Below are 26,060 nucleotides of genomic sequence, written 5' to 3' on the forward strand. Positions count from 1 at the left end.
TAGATCATTTTTTTATTACATTTTGATAGAGGTACTTATTTAATTAATATTTATTGTACAGCCCAGTAAATTAAACAAAATACATATAACTTGATGCAATCCATTATAACAGTACTGTAACTATAAAAACACATCTTGTAATTGATTCCTTCAGATTACAATTCAACATACCGGCTATTGATGATTAGAACTTGTGTAATTCAGATTGAAACGGTAAGAAATGATAGCAGGATCATTGGAAACACTTCAATGAGAAATAATTATATTTTCCTTTCTTTTGAACTGAACGATAAAAATGGTTCTAGCCAAGGAAATCTATAGTTAAAGAAACGGACATGTTAATTATGTTTCTTTTAATGCCAAGAAGGTGATCAAGATTGGCGTGCTATAAACGCTTAGGGTTTTTTATACTTTAACTGGAAGAAATTTCAACATAAATTATATATTCACTCAAGTAGATGGCTACATGTCATGGGCGTACGCAAGGGATGGGCTCTTTAAAGAATTTTTCTTTTTACTAGAAAAAATTCTGATTTTTTTTTTCCAAAAAATTTTAATTAATTTTTCTGCAAATCATTTTTGTATTTTTAATTTTTTTCTAAAAATATAATTATTTGCTAACAACTGGTTGTTTTTGAAATTTTTCTCAAAAAAAGTATATTTGAATTTTTTTATATTTGTAATATCATTTTTTAAACTTTTTTGTAAACAGCTGTGGATTTTTGAAATTTTGTTCAAAAAAAAAATTCTGCGGACACCCCTGCATGTACATGTAGTACATGGTCAAAAACTTTTTATCTTCAGTTAATGATAATGTACCTAAAAAAAGGAAATACAACGATCCAGCCACCAAAATGCGAATAACGAAATTGTCTTAATAAACTTCAGAATAAATAGTTGGTGTCCCATCTTTAAAAAAATTAATTTTTATTGTTAAAATATGTCATGAATAAATATATAAATATTCCGTTATAGTTGTTGTCTGATAGTTTCAGTTCCATTTGAGTAAATTCGAGAAACATATGTCTAATGGTCTCACCTTCCTAACTCAAGCTTGTGTTATAAATACTAAAGTCTGTTAAAATATAACGAGAGTAAAGACGATAATGATGTTCTTCTTGACTTAATACACATAAATCTTAAGGTAACCAAAGTACTTATAAGAGAAAGATTTCGAAATTACAAAAAGTCCTTATACTTCCGTGTCCTCATGCTTTCTTCTGAGTCCTAGTCTATGATAAAATGCATCTCATACCATAGTATCCAACTTCATAGCAATACATTGAGACACTTTACACACAAAAATATTTCACTATATATGTGTAGTCATATCATCAAAGGACGAATACGGAATGAAGTGTCTGTTATAACGCTCTCAAATCATAATTATATATTATACTCCAATGACGAACACATCTTGATATTTATAGAGTCAGAGATGACCGCGGGATAGAGGCGTGTCAATCAGGGATTGAACAGGTACATAAGAGCCATAGATTACTTAACATGTTAAGTAATCAATGCTTTTACAGATTCGATCGAAACGATGGTTTCATTCGCATTGTCCATTGAATTTCAATCATTGATTGATTGACTCCTCTTATTTAAACAGTTTTTCTCTTTCTAATTTATTCATTGATTTTTTATCATGATTTTTGTTACAAATGTGGTTTAGAGCCAACTGTTGAAGCGTCCTCTTAATAAAATGAATCTATTATTTTTAATTAATGAACACTTAATCATTCAATTTGTAAAAAAAAATAATTGAACATTTTATCCTTTCCAATTGGAGTAACAGAAATAATTACATAGTATTGCAGTATGAATCATCATAAAATATATATTTTATTGCTTTCGACAAAGTGGTCCTTTGGTAAAGTTATCTGGGAATAATTTCTAGTTAAATATTCTTTAAATCAATGTATTTTTTATTCATTAAATATTATTTATGAAAACAACTTAGTATCTGAGAGAGAAATCCTTCCGAATGATGAAAGGTCGGTGAGACTTCTTCCATGGATTCTTGGAGGGGGGGTATGTCTGACAAGAAGTTACGATTATATTTATTTATGTGATGAATTGAAAACAAAAATCCATACTTGAGCTGGGAAAAATATGATACCAGTTGGAAAATTTGAAAACAATATTCAACATCGCTCCATGGTTGATCTAAATAGAGTCCCTTAGAGTATCTTGAGTCGATATAGAGGAGACTGGGGTAATTTGAGCAAGTTTTCCCATGCACGTTTAGAGTGCTGTAATTTTTTTTTTTAATCATTTTGGTGATCATTTAAAAAAAAAACCACACACACAACCAGTGACATAGAAATAAATAAATAATTTTAAAATGGTGAATTATTTTGCTATTTTGTTCCCTAACTATTGAAAGGTATATTAAGGTGTCCTAAAAAAACAAGTTGGTTTTATATTATGAAACCTGTGCTTTTTTATAATGAGGTTTTTCAATATATAACTAACAAAACAAAAATCATACAGATATCTTAAAAATTCAGCCAGCTCTGGAAGCTTAAAGATTTACTCGATTTTGAAGGGAAAATTGCTACAAATTGTATGGTTTCAGCACATGAAAACTTTATATTTCAGTAAATATAACTAGTTCTATGCATTATATTACTTTGTTAGACCTATACTTTCATTCTGATACAACCAGAAATCAATATTTTACTTTATACAGTTTAAACTAATTTTTATTTTATTTTTCAGGTTCATTTTTGTTTCATTTAAGGGCCTTTTTCTGCATAAATATTTTGAGTTTGAGTTATTTATATCAACTTTAAAGTACATTATGGCTAAAGTTAAACCTGCTACTAGAAGCTGTACGGAAATTCCCTATTTAGGCCAACCTATTTCTGTGATAGAATCATCAACCTTACCAACAGTTGGTCAAGTTTTGAAATATTTTCATTATATAAAATATGTTTCATTACACTATAATCAAATACCAGGGAAGGGAAGTTTAGCTATGAAACAAGCTGGAATCGTTATTGATGGAGTCCAATTGTTTTGGAAAAGGTGCAAATTACCAATAGTTACAAAAGATTGTGCCAAGAACAAACTTATCAAGCACTACAATGAATGGCAAGCTTTAAATAAACACAAAGAAAGGACATCAGAAGTTCATCTACAAAATGTAGATAATTTTTTGAAAAACATAGATATGCTTTTTGATATCTCTGATCCCAAAACAGAAGAAATACTGCGTTCAACGCTAAAAATATATGAAGTTCAAGAAGGTATGGAGTTTTTAAAAATGCTCAGAGCAGGAGAAAATGTACATCTGGGAACAAAAGATAAGGCCTCCGAAACGAAAATTAAAAGGAAAATAAACAAAAGAAAAGAAGAAAAGCAGAGCCTTGATAATCCAAACAATAATGAATTTATAAAGAAAGAATGTTCTATGATTAAACCAGGAAGTTCAGTTCAAAAAAATTTAGAATTTGTTCTCAAAAAAAGGAAATTCTAGAAAAATTTGTCCGATTCACAAGTGTTGTTTATGTGCCTTATTAGTTCAAAGCACCTTTATCTACTGAAGCTCCAATTACTGATTTAAAATTTTGCAAGTAGTTATTAAACTATCAAAAATTGGATCAGGTAGTCGCTATTGCTGCAGTCTATGCATTTCTAAGACACAAATGGTACCTTACAGAATAGCTGGTTATGTTACCTTTATTCAGCGATTAAGTTGACAATGGTACCAAGAAATCAATGACTTCAAAGCTGCTTTCCTTTGAAATTCCAGAGAGGTTTCCATGTGGTAAACCCAACTTTCCTGAACTGAAAGAAAATGTTGAATTACCCGATTTGATAGAACCACTCTCATGAATAATATATAAAATATCGTGTATGAAGCATAGTTGGCTAAAAAAATCAGTAGAAAAATGGAGTGATGACTCTAATTTTAATCATACGAAAGACATTATTATAAATCTCCATGTTAATAATGACAGTGTCCAAAGAGAAATTAAATAACTAACTACCAAGCTCCTATTCTTCACAATGAAGACACACTTGAAGCAAAAATTCAATTGGTTGAAAAACATCGTCAAAAAGTAAAAAGCTCCTGTTCAAAGGCTTTACTTTTCCAACAATTATAGTCTTTTCCATACATTATTTAGGTCAAACATATAAAAGGATTGCTTAAAACCTGCTTAAAACAAACAAAATAAGAAAAACATTTATAAAAAAATAAATAATAAACATATCCTAGATAGTATTAGAATAATTTATGTGTGCATTTGACTTACACATATTATTCTATTTATAATAAATTCTGGAAATTCCTAAATTTTTGAAATTTTATTTAGAGCATATTATGTAAGAGTGAATAATTGTATCAAAATGATAATATTATTATTAAAGATCTCTTGATAAACAAAAATGACTTCAGATCCTATCAACACTCAAAAACATTTATAAATGTACTATAAAATATTCATTTTTTGTTTTTAAATAGTCAAACATATTTTTGAGTTTCTTAATTAGCAATTCTTACTGAAAAGTTTTATTTGAAACCAAAAAGAGCCCCTCCTCTCCTATAAAATTAAATATGAAACAAAAAAAGAAAACTTTTTTAGCCGAATCACATTCATAAGAATTATTGCCTTCGAATGAATATTTTCAAATTAATAGTTTTTCTCGTAAACGGGGGACGTATTGAGTTGTGAACACCAAACACAACGGCGTACCTTATATAACTTTGTTGTCGAGTCGCTATTTAAAAGGTGTCTCACTCTCCAGATAAAATCCCCGAATGAAAGGGCCAAGGAAAAAGAAAACTTCTGAAAATAAACTAAATTAGCAATAAATTAAATATGGAGCTCACTTCCTTTGCTCACAAAGTGGAGTAGAGGAAGGTCCATAAAAAATTATTTGAATTGAATTGGAGTCTATTAAAAGACCTCTCTAAAGAGAGTGGACTGAAGAAAAAGCTTCCGAAGCACACCCTCCATTCACAAGAAAGGGATACAAAGAGCTTGACTGCCTCTTAACAACTGACGATATTTAAAAATTGAATATTCATTTATTTTTTTCATTTCATTTTCTACCAATTTTAATTTTTAATAATTTTTTTTTACAAGTTATTTTATAGTACTTATGTACATAATATAAAAAGGATATTCAAGAAGACTTATGTGTACGGAGATCATATATACCTATATGATTTAGTATGTAGCCATGGGCCATGGCACATATAGGTATGTACAATATACTAACATATATACGTATTTCCATTCATGTACTTCTACTAATCAAAACACATAATCTTAAAGTTGTTTTATTGATACTTAACTTTCGTGTTTTATGTACATATGTTTTATTGAAAACTCTTCTTCTAGAGTTCTAGCAATCTCCTTGGTGGGAAATTCCAAAAAGCAAAAATCGAGGATTAAAATAGTTTGTTTTTTCCCCCACAGCAAATTTAGAGTAGCGTAAAACTTTAACGTAGACTATTGATGTTTTCTTCGCAAACGTAACGGCTCTATGAGCCGGCTCTTTGAAGTGAACGACGGGATCAGGCTCCCCACCAATCAGGAGCCGGCTCGGCTTAAATAATGGAGTTTTTGTTTTTTATTACAAAAAAAAATTGTCACGAAGGAAAAATTTGAAGGAAATAAATATTTTTCAAGGATTTCTTTTCTAAAAATAATTGACATTTGGCAAAATTATGCAACAGAGGAAAAATTTTCTACCTCCCCCCCCCCAAAAAAAAAAAAAATATATATATACTGGTATGTTAATTACTGTATCGATTAAAGTAACAAAAAAAATCTGTAGAGCCATTTCGGAGCCAAAAGAGCAGGCTCTTTTTAGTGATCCGAGCTGAAAGAGCTGGTTATCTAAAAAAAAAAGCCGGAATTTGCACCACTAACGTGGACTAAAACTTTATTTTAACGTAGATGAGGTCGTTGCATTCGATATTATTATGAACGCTAGATGTCAGGTTATCAACTTACAACATATTCTTCAGCTCATCATCATCAGCTCTGCTGAATGAAAAGGATTTTACTTTTTAGAATAATGTCACTTGACTAGAGCTATGTGGGGCTGTTGAGAATTTTGGAAGCTGGTCAGAGGGTGAAACAATTAAACTGTAAATTCAACGTGAAATGTTTAGTGAAATATGGATGTGCCTAAGGGGGCCGAGACTCTATCGAATGTATCCCGATTACACTAAAATCAGTTCTACAATGTGCTATGAACCTAATCGATTGGAGAAAATAGGCGATATGACCATTATGTCCGTGAGTCACTCCATCCACATTTCCCGCCTCTCCAGATATAGGGAAAATGATTTTTATTTTAGATAAGACTGATGAAGGAGATGACGAAATATGGATCTCCATTGCTCATTCCCTACTTTTATAAGAAGGACATGTACAATAAAGAAGGAGCTCTCATTGTGTTTAACTTCATCTCTGCTGTATTGATATTCTATAGCCTGGCATGGATGTCTCGAGGCTTGGGACGCTTCTGCAATTCTTCTTATAGAGATTTCTTGTCGCATTTAAAAACATCTCAGACTCAATGGGATGCTAGAATCAAAAATACGCTTATTAAATACGATTTCGAATTCTTTGCTTGGCCAGTTGAATTCAACGCTCCACCCTGTCCTCCATACACTCCCAAGAATAACACTGGGATAGATATATTGAAAATAATTCTGAGACCTCTCAGTTGGATCCTTGCAAATACAATTGGTCTTTCTTTAGTTTATCCGGGTTCTACTGCCTTGCTACAGGCGGGGCTTCATTCCTCTCTCATGCAGGGAAGGGCCACACTTATTCGTCAACATGCTGGGGTTCGATATAAATTGCGAACTTCTGATGGGAACTTTATTGATACAATGTATATTCATAGAAAGTGAGGCTTCCAAATTTGATGAAACCAGATATTTTGAACTCCCTTAACTCTTTTTTTTTCAGAGATACTAAGGGAAAAACACTTATCATCAATTGCGAAGGCAATGGTGGATACTATGAGATAGGTGTGACTTCCCCCGCGATAGACGCTGGATATTCAGTTTTGGGTTGGAATCATCCCGGTTTTGGATATAGTACTGGTCGTCCCTTTCCTTCCCAAGAACGGAATGCTGCTGATGCAGTGATTCAATTTGCCATTCAGGAGTTGGGTTATAATCCCTCAAATATAGTCATTTATGGGTGGAGCATTGGTGGCTTCACCGCCAGTTGGATTGCAATGAGATATCCTGACATCAAAGGTATAGTTTTGGATGCTACTTTTGATGACTTGCTCCCTTTGGCAGTCTCACGTATGCCTGATAGAATTAGCCCTCTCATTGAAGACGCAGTGAGTGCCTATCTCAACCTAAATGTGGCGGAGCAACTCGTTCAGTATCAAGGAATCATTAGACTAGTGAGACGATCAAAAGATGAAATGATAGTGACGGATATGAACGATGCCTCCACTAATAGGGCCAATAACTTACTAGAGAAGCTTCTTACCTGGAGGTACCCCCATGTTATCAATACAAAGCTATTATGGGAATATTTAAAACTTGGAATAGGTGAAAAAGGTACTGTACTATCCATAATTTTCGAAATTCGTATATTGATTACACAAATTATTTCAGATCAATTTGTGTCAAAACTAAATATTAATGAGCCTCTCATGATAGAGACTCTAACAAGCTACAAGGAGGAGCCCTATCCTTTATCTTTAGGTGATAAAGAATCCTCCCCCAAGTTAAATACTGACTCCAAAGATCAACTAACTATATATTTGGTAATATCCACAACAATTAATAATTATTTAATTATAAACATTGTATTTCTCTTCTTCTCAAGGCCCAAAAATACATGCTGGACTTTGATTCAACTCACTGCAATGCCCTGCCCGTATCATATTTAGATCATATAAATTCAGAAATGTGAAAAACCAATCAATTTACAAGGATAAACTCGTCCAGACCAGATATAAATATAATTGATATTTATATTTTTTTTTGAATATGTAACGTAATAGTTGTTGTAGTTAATCCTAAATTATAATAAATATATCAATATTATATGTGTGAGTAAATGTTTAATGAGCTGAACGAATCCTTCTTTTAAAGAGATGTTGCTTCACTTTTCGATTGTATATATCAAGCATGATTCTGTTGGTAAGATGATACTGTTTTTTCTTTATTTCTCTTTCAACTTTCTTCACTTCAGGTAAATCCCGACATCGCCTCTTAGTGCTCTCCACCATTTCCTTATAGTCGAATACTCTGACGACTCTATTTGGAACGTAAGAGATCTCAGCCCTTCTCTTGGATGAGGGTGAAAGAGTGGCTATATTTTGAAGCCATATCCTTTTCCTTTCCTGCTCTATCAAACGTTCTTCCCTGGATTCTCGAAGAAGCTTAACTCTTTGACGTGATCTCTGGAGAAAGCTAGGATAGTTCTTCTTAAGAGAGTCTGAGAGACCTAGAGATGTATTCTTATGAGGTGGACTGTCACCATGTTGATAATGACTATTGATGCTTTTTTTGATTGGACCTAAGTTTAATCCAGCTATATGGTTGGAAATGATATTACGATTTTCTTTGGAAACAAAAAAGTCCTTTTCGCTAAGCATTCGATTTCCTTTACTGTTATTTGCAGGGGGTTTAGAACTTACTTCTAAGGAATAAAAGGAATTTACTTTACGGCGGGAATCAGACATTGCCGTACTTTTATTTTGAGATAAAGTTGAACTGCGCTTAAGATTAACTTCGCAATGAGAATCCATTTTTACGTTAGACGTGCGATTTATAAAGGCCGTGTTTCTGTGAGAGTGATAATATTTTTTGTCTAATGATCGTGAGGATATAGAAGAAGAAGATTCACTACTACTTCTAATATCCAGAGCCACATCCTTGTATGAAGGACATGTTTGTTTAAATTCCGATTCTGTAGAAGGGAGAAAAGAGGCTTTTTGACATAATATTTTGTCTTCAGCTAGTAAGTCCTTAGGGGATGGGTAGGTTTGTCCAAAATCAGATTTCGATGTCCAACGTAATCCATGTCGAGAGGAGGATCGTATTTCTTCTGATCTGCCTTCAGTGTTTTCATTCGAAACAACACTTTTTTTCTCTGACTGATGATCATCATCTTCAGAGAGTGATAAAATATTGTCAGTTGATTTATATGATATATCCTTTTCTATAGAAGTTTTAGTCGGAACCCGATTCGAAGAAGTTAACTGCCGATCGGGATGTAAAACATTTTGCTGCAGTACCTGTGTAACATGAGAAGTAGTCATGGTTAAAGAAGTGATTTGGCTAGGATCATTAGCAACGGCAACAGAGGAGGATTCACACGTTTGTGTATCGCTTGAAGAGCAACCTGATTCACTTAATTCATGATTTGATTTTGAGGAGGAAATCGATGTATGGGATGAAGATATTTGGAGGGTGAAATTTTTATTGGGTGTGTCTCTGACTGAAGAGTTGTCAGAGGTTAGAGAAATATCCGATTTGTATAAAGACAGTGAAGGTACACATTTCAAAAGCTTGCGCTCGAGTTTATCTAATTTTTGAATTTCGTGCTCAAGTTTCAAGGATGAAGTGGAATGTGGGGAGTCACTCTCGTTACAACCAACTTCTTCATCTTTCATGAATTTCATTAATTTTCCTGCAAGTTTCTGCTTCATTTTACTCTCAGCAGAGGTGAGTGACGGAGTAGAGATGATATGAATGTAATGACTTAGTTTTTTTTTATACATCTTGAAGAGAGCATTTTTGCACACTTTTTTAGGGAGACATTTCTTGGTCGGAGGAAAGCCTTTATTTGCTTCCTTCAATGAATTCATTTCCGATTCCATATTGGAAGTGGAATTAACCTCATTTGAGCGAGTTACTTTAACACTATGTTGTAGTTTCAGAATTTTCGTGTCATCAGGTTCTGTGCTTGATTTCGATGCTTCTATTTGATTAACTTCTTCATTATATAAAGAAGGCTTTTCGAGTTCTTCCTGTGAGCCAACAGTGACTTTTGCATCACTTACAGGCAGTTGATCATCCATAAGACTAAGAATGTCCTTTTCATTCTTGGGGGAAGATGCTTTACTTGAAGAATCTGAATATGGTAAGAAATATAGTTCAGATGACTTGGGTTTTTGTAAAAAGGGAATGACAGTCCCAGTGGATGAGGAGCTCGAAGGCTCTACAGGAGACGGCCCTCTTAAATTTTTAAAATACTTTGCTGGAAGTATTGAATCTGAATCCTTGGAATGTAAATCCGTCCAAGATTTAGAACGTCTTTGAAGACTACGTATTTTTTCTTGCTGAATGGGAGATAGAGGGGATATAGATTCGCAGGATCTCAGAAAGGGTGCCTTAATTGCATCTATTTCTGAGGGCGTGGACTCAAAATAATCATTATTCCTGAGCAAAAAGTCACCAAATTTTTTAAGTCTCAATTTTTCAACTTCGAATTCATTCTGATCCCTTTTGTAAGAACGGAACGCTGATGAACGATGTGACGTTGTAGACTTCCCGCTAGAGGTAGGGGTAGTCTGTAGGATTTCCTTGTAGTTTTGAATGGCAAGTTTTTCCAAGGCACTGTAATGAATAATAAATTGATTATAATGAATGGTTATTAATAATTATTAGCGTGAACGGTTATACACCTTAATTCAACAGCAGGTTTTTTGGATGAAAGATTAGAGGCTAATCCAATGTAACCTAAATCCGCCCCTGAATCCCATTCTAAATTCCTCCTTCCCCCAGCTGATGATACAACAGAAATGCTTGAGGCAACGGATGGAGAAATGGATCTATCAGAATGGATTCGTGGAAGATCCCCTCGTATTCCATCACCACGGGATGTTCCGCTCTCAATATGAATAGAGTCCACAAGAGAACTTAATAAGAGTCCTTCAGTGAATCCCGTAGATACAAATTCACTATTCACATTGTGTTCATCCAAATTCAAACGAGTGATCAAAGATTCTGCATGAGATTGTCCAGACTCTGGAATGAAATAGAAAACAACAACAATGATCCCCCATTAATTAACTATCTTATAAAATATATATTTTATTTACATATGTGATGCGTCAATATAAAAATAATCTTGAACAAAAATCAGGAAAAGTTGAAATTCCATTTTTTTATTTTACTTAATATAAATAATATATTGGTGCAACTGGGTACATCCAAGTATACACTTTACTGTTCTTCCTAGAGTTAATTTCTTTTGAAATGGGACAGTGAATGACATGATCTTTCAGCCATATTGCATTCAAGGAAATTGTGTGTCACAAACAGTTTTAATTGCACTGGATTAGTGGATTAAATTTCTTGTACAAACAAATATATAATAGTAAACTTATAGTATAAAGGAGGTGTGAAAATAAGGATTTGTTTCTAAAATAATAAATTTTTGTGCATACATATTGACATATATGAAATGACTCCTTGGGGTAATATGAGAACCACTAATTGGGGTAATATTGCCCATGGGTTTTGTGGTTGTTTTTGATACTGTCAAACGGCTTTCAAATCTTCAATTTGTAGGATGTGTATCCACCAGAGCTGGCACAACTATGGATTTTGACATAGATTTGTATTATAACTTTTAATACGCAAAGTGACAGTATATGACTATAATAGATTATAAAATAGTCTCATATTACTCCTAGATCTCAAAATGGCATACGACATATTTGAGTCAATCACAGGCTTATAATTCAAATTACTGGCATGAATGATCCTTCTAGCTTGATTTTATGTTGACAGGCCATATATTCAATATAATTTAAATTATTACAACAATGATTAATTAATAAATACTTTGAAATTCTTCTTCATCCTCCTTTGAAGAGTCTGACAAAGGCCCTTGCGAAATGTCCAAATCCATTATCCTCAAAGTGTCATTATTGTATTTTTCTTTCAAAACCGATGTTTAAATTATTTTAAACAAAAATATTATGAATTTATTCGATTTTTATTGATGAAATGTTTTTTCTAATTCAAACTTTTATTTACAACTACTGACGACAAAGACAACATGACGTCATTGGTCTGCTATAACAGTTATGAAATATATATTTTGATTCAAGGCCGTCCACGCAAACTCTTTGAGAGCAGGTGTACCTGAGATTATGTATTAAAATGATATTGAATAATTAGATTTATTTTTCCTTATACTACTAAAGAAAGGTACAATAAATGATGCTATGGATGCTTTCATCTCTTACTCTTCAAATCAATTAATTATTACTTATTTGAGGAAATAGGTACATTATTTCATACCTCTATGACTTTCATTTTATAACAAGTATGACTAAACGTAATTTCACCGATCGATAGATAATGAAATCACTCTTTTGTGTGAGCTCATATAGCTAGTATTACTTATTATAATTGAGTAAATAGGAGTACTAGTAGTTATTCATTAATTTTATTTGAAAACCAGGATGGAAAACGGAGAGGTTGCGTGATCAAACTTCAATATTCTCTTTTACTAATATCAAATAAATAGATATTATGAAATGGCTATTATTTAGCTATCCACATGTCACTTTAGAGCATTTCAGTTTAACAAATTATATTTTATAATTATTAAACAGTTCTGACATATGATTGATCCTTGGTCAGATATCGTATAAATCAAGTGCCAAGATGACATCTATTCTAGGAGGACTCCTTTCCAACTCTATTCATAAGGCATTTAGTTTAAGTCAATGCCTTCTGCTAAATCAAGTCCGTGGATTGAAATTCGTCCAATTCCCTAAAAAACGTTGCCCAGACTGTTATTTCGTGTTCAGTGAGAATCGGAAGGAAGTATTTTGTACAGCACATCCACGACACCGACAGTCCACTCCTGTTCTCCCCAAGAAAATGACCTACATTATGACGAGCGCAACTCAAGGAAGATCCACTCGGCAAGGGAATACCCGAATGTTGACACAAAGCAACTTTAGGCTAGATTTCTAATGATTTTTTTGTACATTTTTCATTTGTATTTATATGTAGTTGTCACGGTTTTAATGAGTCCTTGGGCGCTAAAAAGTTAAAGCCTTTAGAGAGAAAAAAAATATACTTAAAAGTGATAGATGTATTATTTATTCTTAAACGGCATATTTAATCATTATAGTTAATATCAATGTAATAGGAAGAAGCTTAAAACTCCATGGTGGCATCAGAGATTTCCATAATTCTCCCTTTCCATGTTTGAGATAGTTTGGATAAAAATTCGTCAAAAATGACCATGGGACCACGAAGAGAAGTCTTTTTATAGTCTTTACTAATTACTGCATTTTCATTGTTTTTAGAAAAACGATCAATTTCTTCAATGAGCTGACTGATGGTAGGTACTTTAAGTGGATCAAACTGCTCAATCTTATTAGGATCCAGAGGCACGCAAATCCTTCCTATAAAAACCAAATATACATAATTACTAACATATGTAAATATCTTAAATAAAAAGTCAAACCTGTCTTGGGATGAACGCAAAAGGGAGATTTGAGTAAATGGTTAAGTCCCTTGGTCACATTGATGTCCAGTCTGGGATATAGGTACTGCAAAACGATTTCCTTGAGAATATGATTGGATGTTTTCCTACTTTTTGGCTCGGTTGTTGAGATATGTTGCTCAAGACATTTTTTAATAATTTGCCACCGCTCAAGGGACGTGGATGCAGTGGGCATTTTACTAGTAATCTTCTCACGTACGGTTTCATCAGGTATTAGACTAAGGACGTTATTCCATCGTTCCGGCTCTCCTAAAATGTCCTGATCCACAAGGCAAATCGATTCGAATGATTCAGAGGCTATTTTAAGAGCACGAGCGATGGAGGGGTGTACATTTTTGCCCTTGATTAGTACTTTTTTTGCCCGGGAGTCGCCTCCTGAGAGAACTTGTAGATATTCAGCAATAGCGGATCGGGCAGACTGTCCTAGTTTTTTGGCTGAGGGATCACTGACCCAGCAATGAATGCCTCTACGTCCAGAGTAGACCCATAGGAGATGTTGGAAGCCAAAGTCCTGTCTCAATGCCTCATCCAGAACTTTAACAGCAATGACCATAAACTTCCAGCATTTTGGGCAAATCTCTGCTCCCGAACAGCAGTATCGGACATCATCATAGTCTGTCATGTCAATATCAAAGACGATTTCCTTTTCTTGAGGTGCAAAGACGGAGATCTTTTTATGGTCAGAGGGGCGAGCATTGAAAATGGCTCCAATGTCAATTTTGTGAGGAGTCATTCTGCACATTTCGGTTCGAAGCTCTTCCCAGGTAGAGAAGCTTTGATAGCGGAGATAAATATCATCTCGAAGCGTAAACGAAAATTCTCTTCGACTAAAGTAGGCCTTGTCAATACTTCCGAGCCAACGGCAATAGGATTCATAGGGAAAGAGTCGTTTGTAGTAGATGGGCAGATGATCATCCAATAGATCCGGCGAGTAAACAGACATCCCCATGGTTCTATCCGTACCCTTCTTCGTCCAATTCCGTACGTCAGCACCAAATAGCAAATACTATTATTATTTATTAAGGATCGCACAATTCCTCAAAAAAACAAATACCAATTATTTTAACTTCTGATCTGAAGATCATTTTTCCCTCCATTTCGTAACTTTCCAAATACTACCAAAAATCACGTAACCTCCAAAATTATATAAAAATTAAAAACGCTTTAATAAAAATGAACCAATACATATGTCATGCGTCAACCTTAAAACAATTTTGAGCAAGTTGTAACTTATATAAATAAATCGTACAAATTGTAACCAAATATTGAGATGATATAATTTAAATACTGCAAGTATTGGGGATAAGGATCATGCAATAATTGAAATTCCAAGGATGATTGATATATTAATGGTGTCATTTTTGACCATTTTATTACAAATTACTAAAATATAAGTGTTTTGTGCATATTAACAAGTTATAATGCATTATATTACACATAAATACATAATAACGATTGTTGGGAGGGGAAGGGGGTTTGATATTAGGTAAAAGTAACTGCCGTCTTAAAAAACAACGATACGAATAACAAAGTTTTCTAAATTTATGCATAATCAAATAAGTTTTAGCAAAAAAAGAAATCGGGGAAAATTGCAGTTTGGTTTTTTTTAAGGTGCTAAAAAATGGATTTCCAATCAAACATTGGATTCATAGATAAAATAAAGTTAGTAGAAATTTGTCTAGAGATTAGTTTGCATATTAATTTGATCCATAAAATTGAGATTTAACTGAAATATTTGTCAATTTCTGACTGAATTTTCAATTCTTTTCTTTTTTGATGGCTTTTTTTTCTCTTTTTTTAATCATACATCAATTTTAAGAAGAAATGCCCAAAATAATACATTTTATACCTAAAACTATATACTCTGAAAAAAAATCAATTTCCAGAACATTTTATTACATATTTTTTTGCACTATTTGCAAAAATGAACCATTTATCAAGTGATATTTTTTCAACGACATTATTCTTCATAACTTTTTGCCTTTGCAAGTACGAAAAAAATGTTGGTAAATTTGTGTTCCTCTATTCAATGTCAATAATTGCTATTAGCTACTTTATTTTACTAAAATTAATGCAAAAAGTTATTTTTGCAATTTTCATTACGAATTTTTTGATAAAAATAAAAGATGGACTTCTTATCTAGACAAATTTTTTGATGAATATATGTTGGTATGTTATTTAAAGATTATAACACAATTAATTTTTTTCAAATTCATAATAATACATTTTCTATAATATGCAGGCGCTATATTATAATAATGCATTATAGAATACCGTATCGCTTGCCCACACGGAAGGGGTCTAAACATTAAAAAATGCATTGACCATTGTCAATTTGATTTCTCACTCCCTCCTTGTCCTTAGCAACACCGGATAATCTTTTGCTAGTCTATTCTTCATGCAGAAATCCCTTTTTGCCCCAGGTGCGTATCATTATTCTTTGTAAAAGTTGATTCATGGGCTAGACCCTTGAACACATGAGATACACTAACAAGGAATGCAACAGCAAAAATGAATAAAGGCCCACAAAATAAAGCTTATAATTTTTTTTTATTGGATATTTTAATAACCTCTTTGGAAATTAGGTAAATAAAAAAGGTCAATAATGATATTCAACAACGTTAATAGAAAATATTTATTTTTAATATACTATAAATATTTATAATGAAGAATTTAATTTTGCTATTTATGTTTGGTCGTTAGTAAAATCTTCTTATTGAAGTTTTTCACTTTTTCCTCATTACTTTGTCGAATATGGACAATGTTTTGTTGTACAGAATTTCTCATAAATGTTTGAACAAATCTTCTTTGATATTATATTTATTAAGTCTTTCATCGTCATTTGCTGTGTAGTGGCTTCAGCAAATAAAGATTGATTGTTTTTTGAAGGAATAATTAACAAGCGGTAGTACACGTCATTACTCACTCTTAGTTCCCATCGAAGAATAGACATAATTTGCTGTATTAATATAGAAGATATAGCTTGGTTTTTGGAATTTTGTTGAAAAAAATATATTTTGGAAAAAAAAATTGGAAAAAAAATCCATGAATCTATAACTACTCACAGAAAATTAAATTTGTTCGAAAACAAATTTGAAAAATTAAATGTTTTGGAATTGTTTTTCTAAAATGCATAAATATTCACGCAAAAAATTCCAAAAACCCATAGTTATTCACAGAATATTAATTTTTTTGCTTTTCTGCATAATTTGCCGGAATGATGTGGGAAATTTGCCGTAAATGGCAAACATTCCTTAATTTGTGGGAGGGGGGAGGTAGGCTACTTCACCTCCAGCCCTCCCCCTGCAGACGCCCATGATAAATCATCAGGGTTACTCTCCGTTTTTCATGAGCACGCTCACACTTTGTTACTCAATACCTGGGAGTTTTCTCCTCAAGAATAAAAAGAATAATTATAAGGCTTGAGAAAGAAAAAAACAACAGTGTTCAGGTTGCCAACAACAACAACTACAAAATCTGAACGTTTAAAAAGGGGTAGGATTTACTAAAGGGCTCTAGGCAAAGAGTGGACACTCTAGGCAAGGAAGGTAGGATTTAGTTGTTCTCCATTCTGACTAGCTTAAAATTAGAAGCTGCTACATGTTCCTCCAGGCACGCAGCCAGTCGATCAGGCCGTCTCCTCGTGAAAAGAGAAGAATAAAGCGACTACGTCACAACAATAACACGATATTATAGCCAGGTCGTTGTTGTTAGCAACATAGTCTTCCTTGTTTTTAGATTCAATTGTTAATTTTTCCCTTTACCCCTCTTTCCCTAGAGTCCTTTAGGAGTTAAACCCTATAGGCTATATATATATGTACTCTCCTTTTCTTTTCTTTTTCAATATGGATCAGGGAGTACTCTCTAGCTAGGGATCCCAATGATTTGCAAAAAAAGAAGAATCAAGACTGTAATTGAAATTGACATTACTTTGAGAGGCATGTATAAATTTTTTATAAGTATCTTTTAGATAATTCTAAAAAGTATTTTCCAGAAGATAGTACTCTACAAAAAAATAAGTGGGTACGCCCTTTTTATCGCCACACCTAAACACATGTCGTCTGATATGGAAATGTGATAATCAAACTTTCATACAACCAAACAATAAAAATATATTTTGATTCTAAAAATTTAACGCATTCTGGATTTCAGCTTTCAAATTATGGAATTTTTGCTTTTTACTAGAAAATTTTATATATTTGAAGCAAATTTATAATTCTTTGTGGACTTTGAAAATATTTTTCAAAAAATTTATAATTTAATTTTTGAAATTTTTCCTGAACAGCTGTGGATTTTTAAAAATTAAAAAAAAAATTTTTTTGGGAATAGCTATGGATTTTCGAAATTTTTTTCTTAAAAATTTAATTTTTGAAATTTTCAAAAGATTTAATATGTACAATTAAATTGAAAAAAAATAATTCCAAAAAATTTAATTTCTTTATTTTTTAAAAAAAATTATTCTCCTCAATATAATATATTGAAAATAATAATATTTTTATTCTTCTTATTATGTAGAATTAAAATCTTTATTTTTGATCAATATAGTCAAACAACATATATCATTTGCCTTTGAGTTGAACTTTATAGGTCTTTAAGTCATCTATTTGCATAAAATGTACTTTGTATTCATCTCCAAATGGGTTGCACAATGTCTAGAAACTTATTTTAAGGCTCAAACTCAAAAATATTCAGAACTACTGCTGTAGAGCGCTCCCTGAACTAAGCAATAGCTACACACGCTCGTTCTTACATTGTTATTTCTCGGAGAAAGTAGGTAATCTCAAAAATGCGATACGTAACGAGATATCCAAACATTGCTTAGTTAATATAGTTTTTTTGGAGGATTTGGTTTCATCAAATGTTTTCATAGAAATTGCTTACAAATAAAGTTCTATAAGGCCTATAATACATATTTTAAGGAATTCAACATAAGATATTTTTTGGTAATTTAAGGATAATTGACTTTTATGGTTGACATTAATCTATTCCTCTTTCTTGTAGATTCGATGTGAACATAATATATTGTCCTTCATTTCATAATCCGGACGACCTGTTTTATATCCCGGGGGAATACAACGATCTCACACTCTCACAAAAATTAAAGTTAAATAAATTTTAAGAGTGCTCTTTAAAATATTATACAATCAAATCCATATATAAGAAAAATACCCTTATTTATGGGGGTTTGTTCTCTCAGATGCCAATTTTTGAATACTTCCTATAGAAGAAACATGAAGTCAGCATAAAGTCAACTTTTTCTTCCCTTTTTTGGTATCAACTTCTTAGGAATTCAGCCGTATGTTTCTTTTTAAATTCATTTCACATTACTTTTCAATCAATATGGATACATATCACGAGTGACCCCCAAAAATACTTTCGCTGAAAGATATACTAAAAATCCTTGATGATCCGTCAAAAACAGGATCTAATCAAACACTGGTTGCCTCGAAGTGGGGAGTTTCAAAATTATTTATTTATATAAGTATCCAAAAATTGTGCTTTTTTTAAATATATATACATATATCGGATATACGAAAAATCCGTTTATAGTCAACTTTTCATTTGACAAATAGCAGTTTCCTTTATCCAGATTTGACTTTACTAACATATATTTATTCTAATGTATAGCGGTTAAGTATATTAAGTTATAGAAAATAAGAATGGAATACTGTGACGACTAATGTATAGCACTCAGAAAAGTATTTTCCCTTGTTCCTATCCTTCTCTAATGTATTCCATGTTTACGGCAAATCCATTTAAACCCGTTATAGTAACTAATAAATTCCAGATGTTACTTGTAACCGTACTTTCTTGAAGGAAGATCACTGCTAATTATTCACATATCAATGTTAGTTTTTCTAAGGGGTAATATTCTCCGAAAGTCATTTCTTGATTTTCAAACAACTGGTAAGGTGAGGTTAGGAAATTTAATAATCTTTTATTTCAAAAAAGGAACGTTCTTTGTACTATTAAAATTCTATTAACTGATTAAAATTAGGTTAAATATTCAAAAATTTGGAACAAAAACCCTTCAAAACTTTTATTTAAAGTGTCATGCATTTACATAATATTTTGATTGAAATGCTATTCATTTCTCTTGGTATACAATTTATGCTATTTGTAGAACTTTCCTATTTTCTTCTTTGAGAGCTAACAATGTACATTTAATTCGGATTGACACTCTAAAATTGAGTTTTACTTAGATTTCTTGTTAAACATATTATTGATATAGAATATAACATATGTGATCATATTATAATTATTTACCTAGAAATTTTTTTAGCTACGAATGTCAAAATAAAAAATAGATTTATTCAAAACAGGAGTTTCAATAATCGAATAAATTAAATCCATAGTATGAAGATTTTCCCATGTTACTTAAGAGTTTTCTAATGGATTGACAATTCTTCCCAAAAATAAAACTAGTCCCGTCTGTTTATCCTTTATAAAGAACATAAAGGGGTGATCAATGACTACAGGAGTGGGAGGCATTGGCATGGATCTCATCATCATGACTACACCAGAAGCTGCTGCGGCCTCACTTCCTTCCTCATTCACCTCTATTGTGGCCTTTTGAAAGATTTTTGACACGTAGAGCTGATTCGGTGATCCTGCAATACCTGACAAATCCGATTTATCACTAAAAATCTGCTTTATTCCAATGGCCCTCAGACTGTCTTTTAGATTGTAAAAGGATTCCAACTTGAACTTTGGAAGATAAATGGCCACCTTTGTTTTGAATTTATCTGAATCTAATAATTTGGGGTCAAAATCATCGGAAGATATTTTCTTTTCAACCTCAGGAAGTCCAAATCTATCATCGGGAACAATTAAGTACATTTCATATTGATCTCCTTCATATGGTAATATGATGATTTCGGATTTCAACGACTCAATATAAGAGGAGCCAACTTCTATTTTAGGAGCAAACATGGTTGGAACTTGGATTTTTTGATTTGGAGACACATAGAAATCTCTGTTTTTCGTTCTTTTCGAGTCGAATTTACTTTTCCAGCTACCTTTGAAATAGATTGCATTCACAAATACCGTCACAGTTGAAGCGTCTATTGAGTCACTACTAAACAAATCCTTGATTTTATTATGCGTCTTAGTTTCAACCCAGGAGTTTAAGACCTCCACTGCCTCTTTTGAATCGCTATAATCTATTGAATGCACTTCTGCCTTAAAAGCATCTTGTGTATTTTTAATAAATGAATCTTTTATTTGGAAGTTATCTTGAGGAAAAATTCCATTGGCTATTTCAATGGTTATATGTTTATCAGAGACTAAATCATTTGTAATCCTTGAGTAAGCTGCTTTGATTGTCCCTTGAGATGTAGGAAGACCCAAAGTTTCCCTTATTTCAGTGAGAGTTTTTCCTTTTGCACCAAATGATGTCATAGATAGTATATTTGCTAAACTATAGCCAGAAAATACGCCGTTGCTATCCTTTAGACATGCCTCACTGAATAATTTTGTCGTAAAATCAAATACGCCATTGGACAAAGTTGACAAGTCTGGATCATTTTGATCCGCCATTACCAAATAGACTATAAATAAATTAAAAAGAATCTACATGAATGGTTGAATATTACGAGTCTTATGTAATTTTATTATTTTATGTATTATTTTATACTTCTTGGTTTTAAGGATAATTAATTATTTGAAATTTACTGCTTTTAACGTATTTTTCATTTAGTTTCATGAAGTACAGGAATATTCAAATTTAACAAAAATCAATTGATAATTAATTAATAATGTTTTCCATGTTTTTATGTTTGCTAAACTAAACTAAATAGGACACATGTATTTGACGAATGTTTATGTACATAAAAGACCTACCCAACGACAATGCAAAATGAAGTGGAGGATGTCGAACTTGTAGATGCATCATTGATACTAATATAATTACTACTAATCTTTTGGCACAGATTGATTCATTCTAATATATATATATATATGTAAAACTTATCAATATTATACGTCATAAAAAAAGAGTACTAAACTTTTTTGATACATGATACGAAGCATTTAAAGCAGGCATACGTTCATAGTAAGCCCTTTTATTGTATATATATATATACATACAATAAAAGCCTATTGAAGAAGCCTTTTATAAATTTCATACTACTCAACATAAAAGTTGTGTCTATCAACCTATATAAAGTCCAAGAGGCCCTCATACTTGTATTTAATCTATTATAAAGAGTCAATTTTTAAATAAGAGTCTAGTATTCATACTTGGTTTTCCCCTGTAAATTAAATGACTAATTGTTTATATATTACATGATTGAGAACTTGCGTTATCAACTTCTCTGGTAATTTTTATCGCAATTTGACCAGTAAAATCTGGAGATATCAGATTATAATTAATGATGTCTGGAGATAAATATAAAATACATTTATATTACATCAATATGTATTTCCAGGTCTCTTAACAAAATAAATCCCCAATAGAAACTTATGACCTTTATTTGGTAAATTAAAAATACACTGTTCACGAACGTTCCAGGTCTCTAAAAAAATAAATCCCCAAGAGAAACTTATAACATTTATTTGGTAAATTAAAAACCCACCGTTCACTCTGCCAATAAATACATATGTATATTTACAATACTACTTTGGATTACAGGCAACATCCGTGATAAAGAAGGGCTATCAATTCAAACTTGACTTGGACTTTGCTTCATTAAGTACAATTCAATTATCAACATCATACTAGTTCAATTGTTTTATAATCGATCAGTGTGCTTGTTCAAAATAATAGTGGGAGTCTTAAAGGAGGGGGGGGGGTGTTCAAAGGACGGGGTCCCTATTTTTTATAATCAGGGGGAGGAAAATGACCTCAATGTCCCCCCTAAAACCGTCTTAATGAAATTTTCGACTCATAAATCAAGGAAACTACGAACCAACGATAAAAGATACCACTCAAATTGAAATGGGCACTATTAATTAATTCATTTGCTAACAAAGTGTTTCGCAATATGGAGGATCGACTGTATTTAAAATAACTTTGTCTCATGTTTCATCTTCAAAGAACAATATTCTTGGAGCCTCTTAACTACTTTTCATGATATCATTCTATTTTGAAAGTATATATATTTATATAGGTCTGAAGTTAGTATGTAAATGAATTAATATCAAAGACAACAGTCATAATGAGCCTATATATAATTATTAATTATGTAGTACTTCATAAGGAAAGAAAAAAATTCATAAATAAAATGAAAAAATGTACGCATATCCACGTCAATGAGTGTGGTTATTATTATTTTTTACCGACGCTTTTTATCGAAATGACAGCGTAGGTACATTATACCTTTTTTCAATTTACATAGTAGGAAAGGTAAACTTCAGGCCTCAAGGTAATGAGAACATGTGTAAATTATATATTTATTTGGTTATTTTGATAATTACAAGTATTTAGTCTCCATTTTATCCCATAACTCCATATTCCTCCCCCTTAGTTGATAGCAAGGTTAATAGAAATGCATATTTCTATTAACCTTGGTTGATAGTACACATAATTGCAATTCCTTACAACATGTTTGTTTGCTCTGGTGAGATATACGTCATCATTAACTGTCAAATCAAGTTTTTTTAATTACTAGAAAATTAAGAAATTCTTAATCATGTCAAGGTTCCCCTAAAATGATTCAAATAAATTATATTAAATACTTTATTCGCAACGTAAACGGATGTTTCCCCCCTTCCTAATGCTCATTGATAAGATATAATAATATAATACAATATTGAATTAGCTTATTACTCCTATTTATTTATGACATAAATACAAATGAAATAGTAATTGGGATATGGAGGGATATTCTTTAAAAGATAAAATTCCTAAATGGAAGTTGCCATTGCCGGAACCGCAAGGGTTTGTACTACTTTAGATACTCTAAGTTTTTACCGTGGATAACTATTCATTATTATTTTTTTACCCCATGTCTTTTGCTTTTAGGAAGAAAGACCCTGATATGTACTCCAATGTGGTTCCTAACCTGGTTGTACTAGGAATCCTCTCCATTCCATATATATATTTGTCCTTTTTCGGAGTACCTGTGGAAAGAGGATTCTTTTGTGATGACGAAAGCTTAAGCCATCCCTATCACGATTCCACAATTCCTACCTATGCCCTATATATTACGGGCTTTGGCTTCCCTTTGGTTGTCGTACTCATCACAGAGGCCATTCTAGAGAAAAGGAACAACGGTGTTATAATTCTTACTCCATATCTGAAATCTGTTTTTAAAGTGTTGATTGATTTTGGATTTGGAGCTGCAACGAGTCAATGCTTGACGGATATTGCCAAGTATTCCATTGGGAGACTGAGGCCTCACTTTTTTGATGTTTGCCGACCCATCTTTGAGAACTTAGACTGCGGGCCTAGATCCTATGTGTTGAATTATACTTGTCAAGGAAACTTGGATTTATTCCATACAGAAGAAGAGGCTCAGTCTAAAATTGAGGATGCTCATCTATCTTTTGTTTCAGGGCATGCTTCTTTCTCCTGTCAAGCAGCCACTTTTATAATTCTGTATCTCTATGCAAAATCCAGAGGAGTTCGAAGAAGTCTCATTATTCCATTCATTCAGTTGAGTTTTGGACTGTTTGCTTACTATACCTCACTCTCCCGAGTAACCGACTTTAAACATCATCCCACAGACGTTATAGCGGGAGCAGTATTCGGTATTACTGCTCAAACTATCAATGTCATCTACGTGACGGATCTTTTAGAAAGGAGACGATCCAGTTCGAAGGAGGCTCTTGTTGAGTCTCTTGCAATGGGAAACGAGAGCAATACAACGGAAGCAAATAGGGGTTCATAATATCATTTATTCTAAGTGAGGCGTACATGTTAATTTAAAAAACTAAAGGAGAAGATACATGATAATTAATTATTAAATGAATAATAATATTAATGATAATAACAATAAAAGTGACTATGTACTCAAGTACTATGTAACAATTTACACTGAGGTTTGATCGTTAGAAAATTTTCAATTCCCTCATTAGTGACATTTGTGTCCCTCACGTCCAAAAAGACGAGGGGCAATTTTTTAGCAAGGATCTGTAGCATTTTGTCAGTGAGTCCTGTTTTTTGGAGGGATAAATGCGTCAAAGAAGAAGGAGACTCCACATCTATGAGGGAAGCAATGCCCCGATCCTCAATTTTACCATCTCCTTCTGATAAACTGGGACGAGACGTAATTATATTTCCAAAGTAGGCTTTAGTTATTTGTGGCAGTCTTCCAAAGCATTGCATCTCTGGATTCCCTACAAAAGTACCTCGTAGGTCTATGATACGTAGATTCCGAAATCCGAACCTCGTAGCCAAGGCAGTGTACACAAAGCACTCTCCTATTCTGTAACAACCGTTAAGAGAGAGCTCTTCCAAATTTTCAAGCTTGCAAATGGCAAGGAGGGAATGATTCGGGACCCAAGTGGAGCATGCAAGGTCTAACACTTTTAGAGCAGGGAATTTGAGGTGCATTTCCTTAAAATAAGACTCCTTATCCAGGGCATTGATGACGGAAGAGTCTCGAAGTCGTAGCTCTGCTAATTTTGAGAACCCATCAGGGAAATCCGTGATTTTGATTTTATTTGCGTCTATGAGGTGATGATCTAGAGTAAGAGACCGAAGATTCGGCGCCCTGGAACTCATGAGTTCCAGGAGTGCTCGACTCAGGCTCTGACTTTTATTCTTGAGTAGTCCTTTGATTCGCAGACTTGAAGTCTTCCAGTTTAGAAAACGACCAACGATCTTACGAAGATGAAGGAGGGAGGGACTGTAAGGCCCAGAGTCTGGATGGATCCACAGGGATTTGTCTCCACAGATGCGAGAGAGTCTTTGACACGTTTCACAAAGGTTCAGGAGACTCATCATATCCAAATGAGAACAAATGCGGAGAACGATGTCATCGCAAATCTTGGAAAAGAGATCCTCCTTATCCTTCAGAGGATTCTCTTCCTCACTACGACGCACCTTCTTTCGGGGAGGACTCTCGGATCGGTCCGACATTCTCTTCTTCACCCTCAACACTTCTTCTTTATAATTTTTTACTTAATTATTATTTTATCATGTAGAAACGGAGCTTTAGCTTTTCGTCCCCTCAATTATTTCAAGAGCTCCTGGACTGAGTCTCAAATATCTCGCAATCTCGTAGAAGGTACGCCTGTCCTGCCTCAACATAAAATCAAGCTTGAACAAAAAAAAAACAAGGAAATCCCAATGTATTTATTTCATTTATAAATCACAACATGTCCAAGATGTAGATATAAATAATTATTTGAGTCAATTATAGGCTCATTATTGAAATTACTGGGAAGAGTTCAGATATCCAAGAATTTTAGCTATAGTTCAGAACCTTTTTGGATTTAAGAGACTAATTGGCTACTTTAAGTGCAATTTGGGACACACCCAAAGGGTTAGTAAGAAGTATTTGTTGATAAAAATGGAAAAGACTTTGTATACAAATTCAAATATTGTCTACACTCCGTTTTGAGAAAAATCATTCTAGCTTGCTTTTGTGCTGACGGACTGCTTAATAAAGGAATTCTAGAAAGAAAGAC

The 26,060-nt window shown here is 32.8% G+C and overlaps 6 protein-coding genes and 1 long non-coding RNA gene across 11 annotated transcripts; 2 read left to right on the top strand and 5 right to left on the bottom strand.

The window, feature by feature from the left end:
- Positions 1 to 4,029: 4,029 nt before the first annotated feature.
- Positions 4,030 to 4,991, bottom strand: LOC121125837 (uncharacterized). Of its 2 annotated transcripts, none has more exons than XR_011782244.1 (3): positions 4,857 to 4,991; positions 4,707 to 4,799; positions 4,030 to 4,165 (listed from the first exon to the last, which is right to left on the bottom strand). It is a non-coding gene; the product is annotated as an uncharacterized lncRNA (long non-coding RNA). The 2 variants fall into 2 exon arrangements; XR_011782245.1 differs by having other exon boundaries at positions 4,707 to 4,810.
- A 947-nt stretch (positions 4,992 to 5,938) lies between these two features.
- LOC121125834 (phosphatidylserine lipase ABHD16A) lies at positions 5,939 to 8,047 on the top strand. The gene is made up of 5 exons (XM_040721075.2): positions 5,939 to 6,263; positions 6,326 to 6,882; positions 6,945 to 7,555; positions 7,613 to 7,764; positions 7,827 to 8,047. Exons 1-5 carry the CDS (start codon positions 6,129 to 6,131, stop codon positions 7,911 to 7,913), a joined length of 1,542 nt encoding a protein of 513 aa, XP_040577009.1. The 5' UTR covers positions 5,939 to 6,128; the 3' UTR covers positions 7,914 to 8,047.
- On the bottom strand, positions 7,957 to 12,028 carry LOC121125828 (uncharacterized). Its single transcript, XM_040721069.2, has 3 exons — positions 11,801 to 12,028; positions 10,636 to 10,978; positions 7,957 to 10,567 (listed from the first exon to the last, which is right to left on the bottom strand). Exons 1-3 carry the CDS (start codon positions 11,865 to 11,867, stop codon positions 8,065 to 8,067), a joined length of 2,913 nt encoding a protein of 970 aa, XP_040577003.1. The 5' UTR covers positions 11,868 to 12,028; the 3' UTR covers positions 7,957 to 8,064.
- A 1,031-nt stretch (positions 12,029 to 13,059) lies between these two features.
- On the bottom strand, positions 13,060 to 14,618 carry Prim1 (DNA primase small subunit). Its single transcript, XM_040721282.2, has 2 exons — positions 13,446 to 14,618; positions 13,060 to 13,383 (listed from the first exon to the last, which is right to left on the bottom strand). Exons 1-2 carry the CDS (start codon positions 14,431 to 14,433, stop codon positions 13,133 to 13,135), a joined length of 1,239 nt encoding a protein of 412 aa, XP_040577216.1. The 5' UTR covers positions 14,434 to 14,618; the 3' UTR covers positions 13,060 to 13,132.
- Positions 14,619 to 18,265: 3,647 nt separating this feature from the next.
- Positions 18,266 to 24,467, top strand: LOC121125857 (phospholipid phosphatase 1). Of its 3 annotated transcripts, XM_040721101.2 has the most exons (3): positions 18,266 to 18,427; positions 18,486 to 18,780; positions 23,449 to 24,467. In XM_040721101.2, the coding sequence occupies exon 3, from the start codon at positions 23,465 to 23,467 to the stop codon at positions 24,314 to 24,316; it is 852 nt and encodes a 283-aa protein (XP_040577035.1). In that variant the 5' UTR covers positions 18,266 to 18,427; positions 18,486 to 18,780; positions 23,449 to 23,464; the 3' UTR covers positions 24,317 to 24,467. The 3 variants fall into 3 exon arrangements, with proteins under 3 accessions (XP_040577035.1, XP_040577036.1, XP_040577034.1); XM_040721102.2 differs by lacking the exons at positions 18,266 to 18,427; positions 18,486 to 18,780 and adding an exon at positions 22,747 to 22,849; XM_040721100.2 differs by lacking the exons at positions 18,266 to 18,427; positions 18,486 to 18,780 and adding an exon at positions 23,183 to 23,364.
- Positions 19,398 to 22,857, bottom strand: LOC121125855 (antichymotrypsin-2). Of its 2 annotated transcripts, none has more exons than XM_040721097.2 (2): positions 21,327 to 22,857; positions 19,398 to 21,034 (listed from the first exon to the last, which is right to left on the bottom strand). In XM_040721097.2, exons 1-2 carry the CDS (start codon positions 21,376 to 21,378, stop codon positions 19,863 to 19,865), a joined length of 1,224 nt encoding a protein of 407 aa, XP_040577031.1. In that variant the 5' UTR covers positions 21,379 to 22,857; the 3' UTR covers positions 19,398 to 19,862. The 2 variants fall into 2 exon arrangements, with proteins under 2 accessions (XP_040577031.1, XP_071747822.1); XM_071891721.1 differs by lacking the exon at positions 21,327 to 22,857 and adding an exon at positions 21,121 to 21,143.
- LOC121125856 (uncharacterized) lies at positions 24,304 to 25,509 on the bottom strand. The gene has a single exon (XM_040721098.2). It carries the CDS (start codon positions 25,507 to 25,509, stop codon positions 24,439 to 24,441), a length of 1,071 nt encoding a protein of 356 aa, XP_040577032.1. The 3' UTR covers positions 24,304 to 24,438.
- Positions 25,510 to 26,060: the final 551 nt, after the last annotated feature.

This window comes from Lepeophtheirus salmonis, chromosome 11 (assembly GCF_016086655.4).
Source record: "Lepeophtheirus salmonis chromosome 11, UVic_Lsal_1.4, whole genome shotgun sequence".
NCBI classification, from domain to species: domain Eukaryota; kingdom Metazoa; phylum Arthropoda; class Copepoda; order Siphonostomatoida; family Caligidae; genus Lepeophtheirus; species Lepeophtheirus salmonis.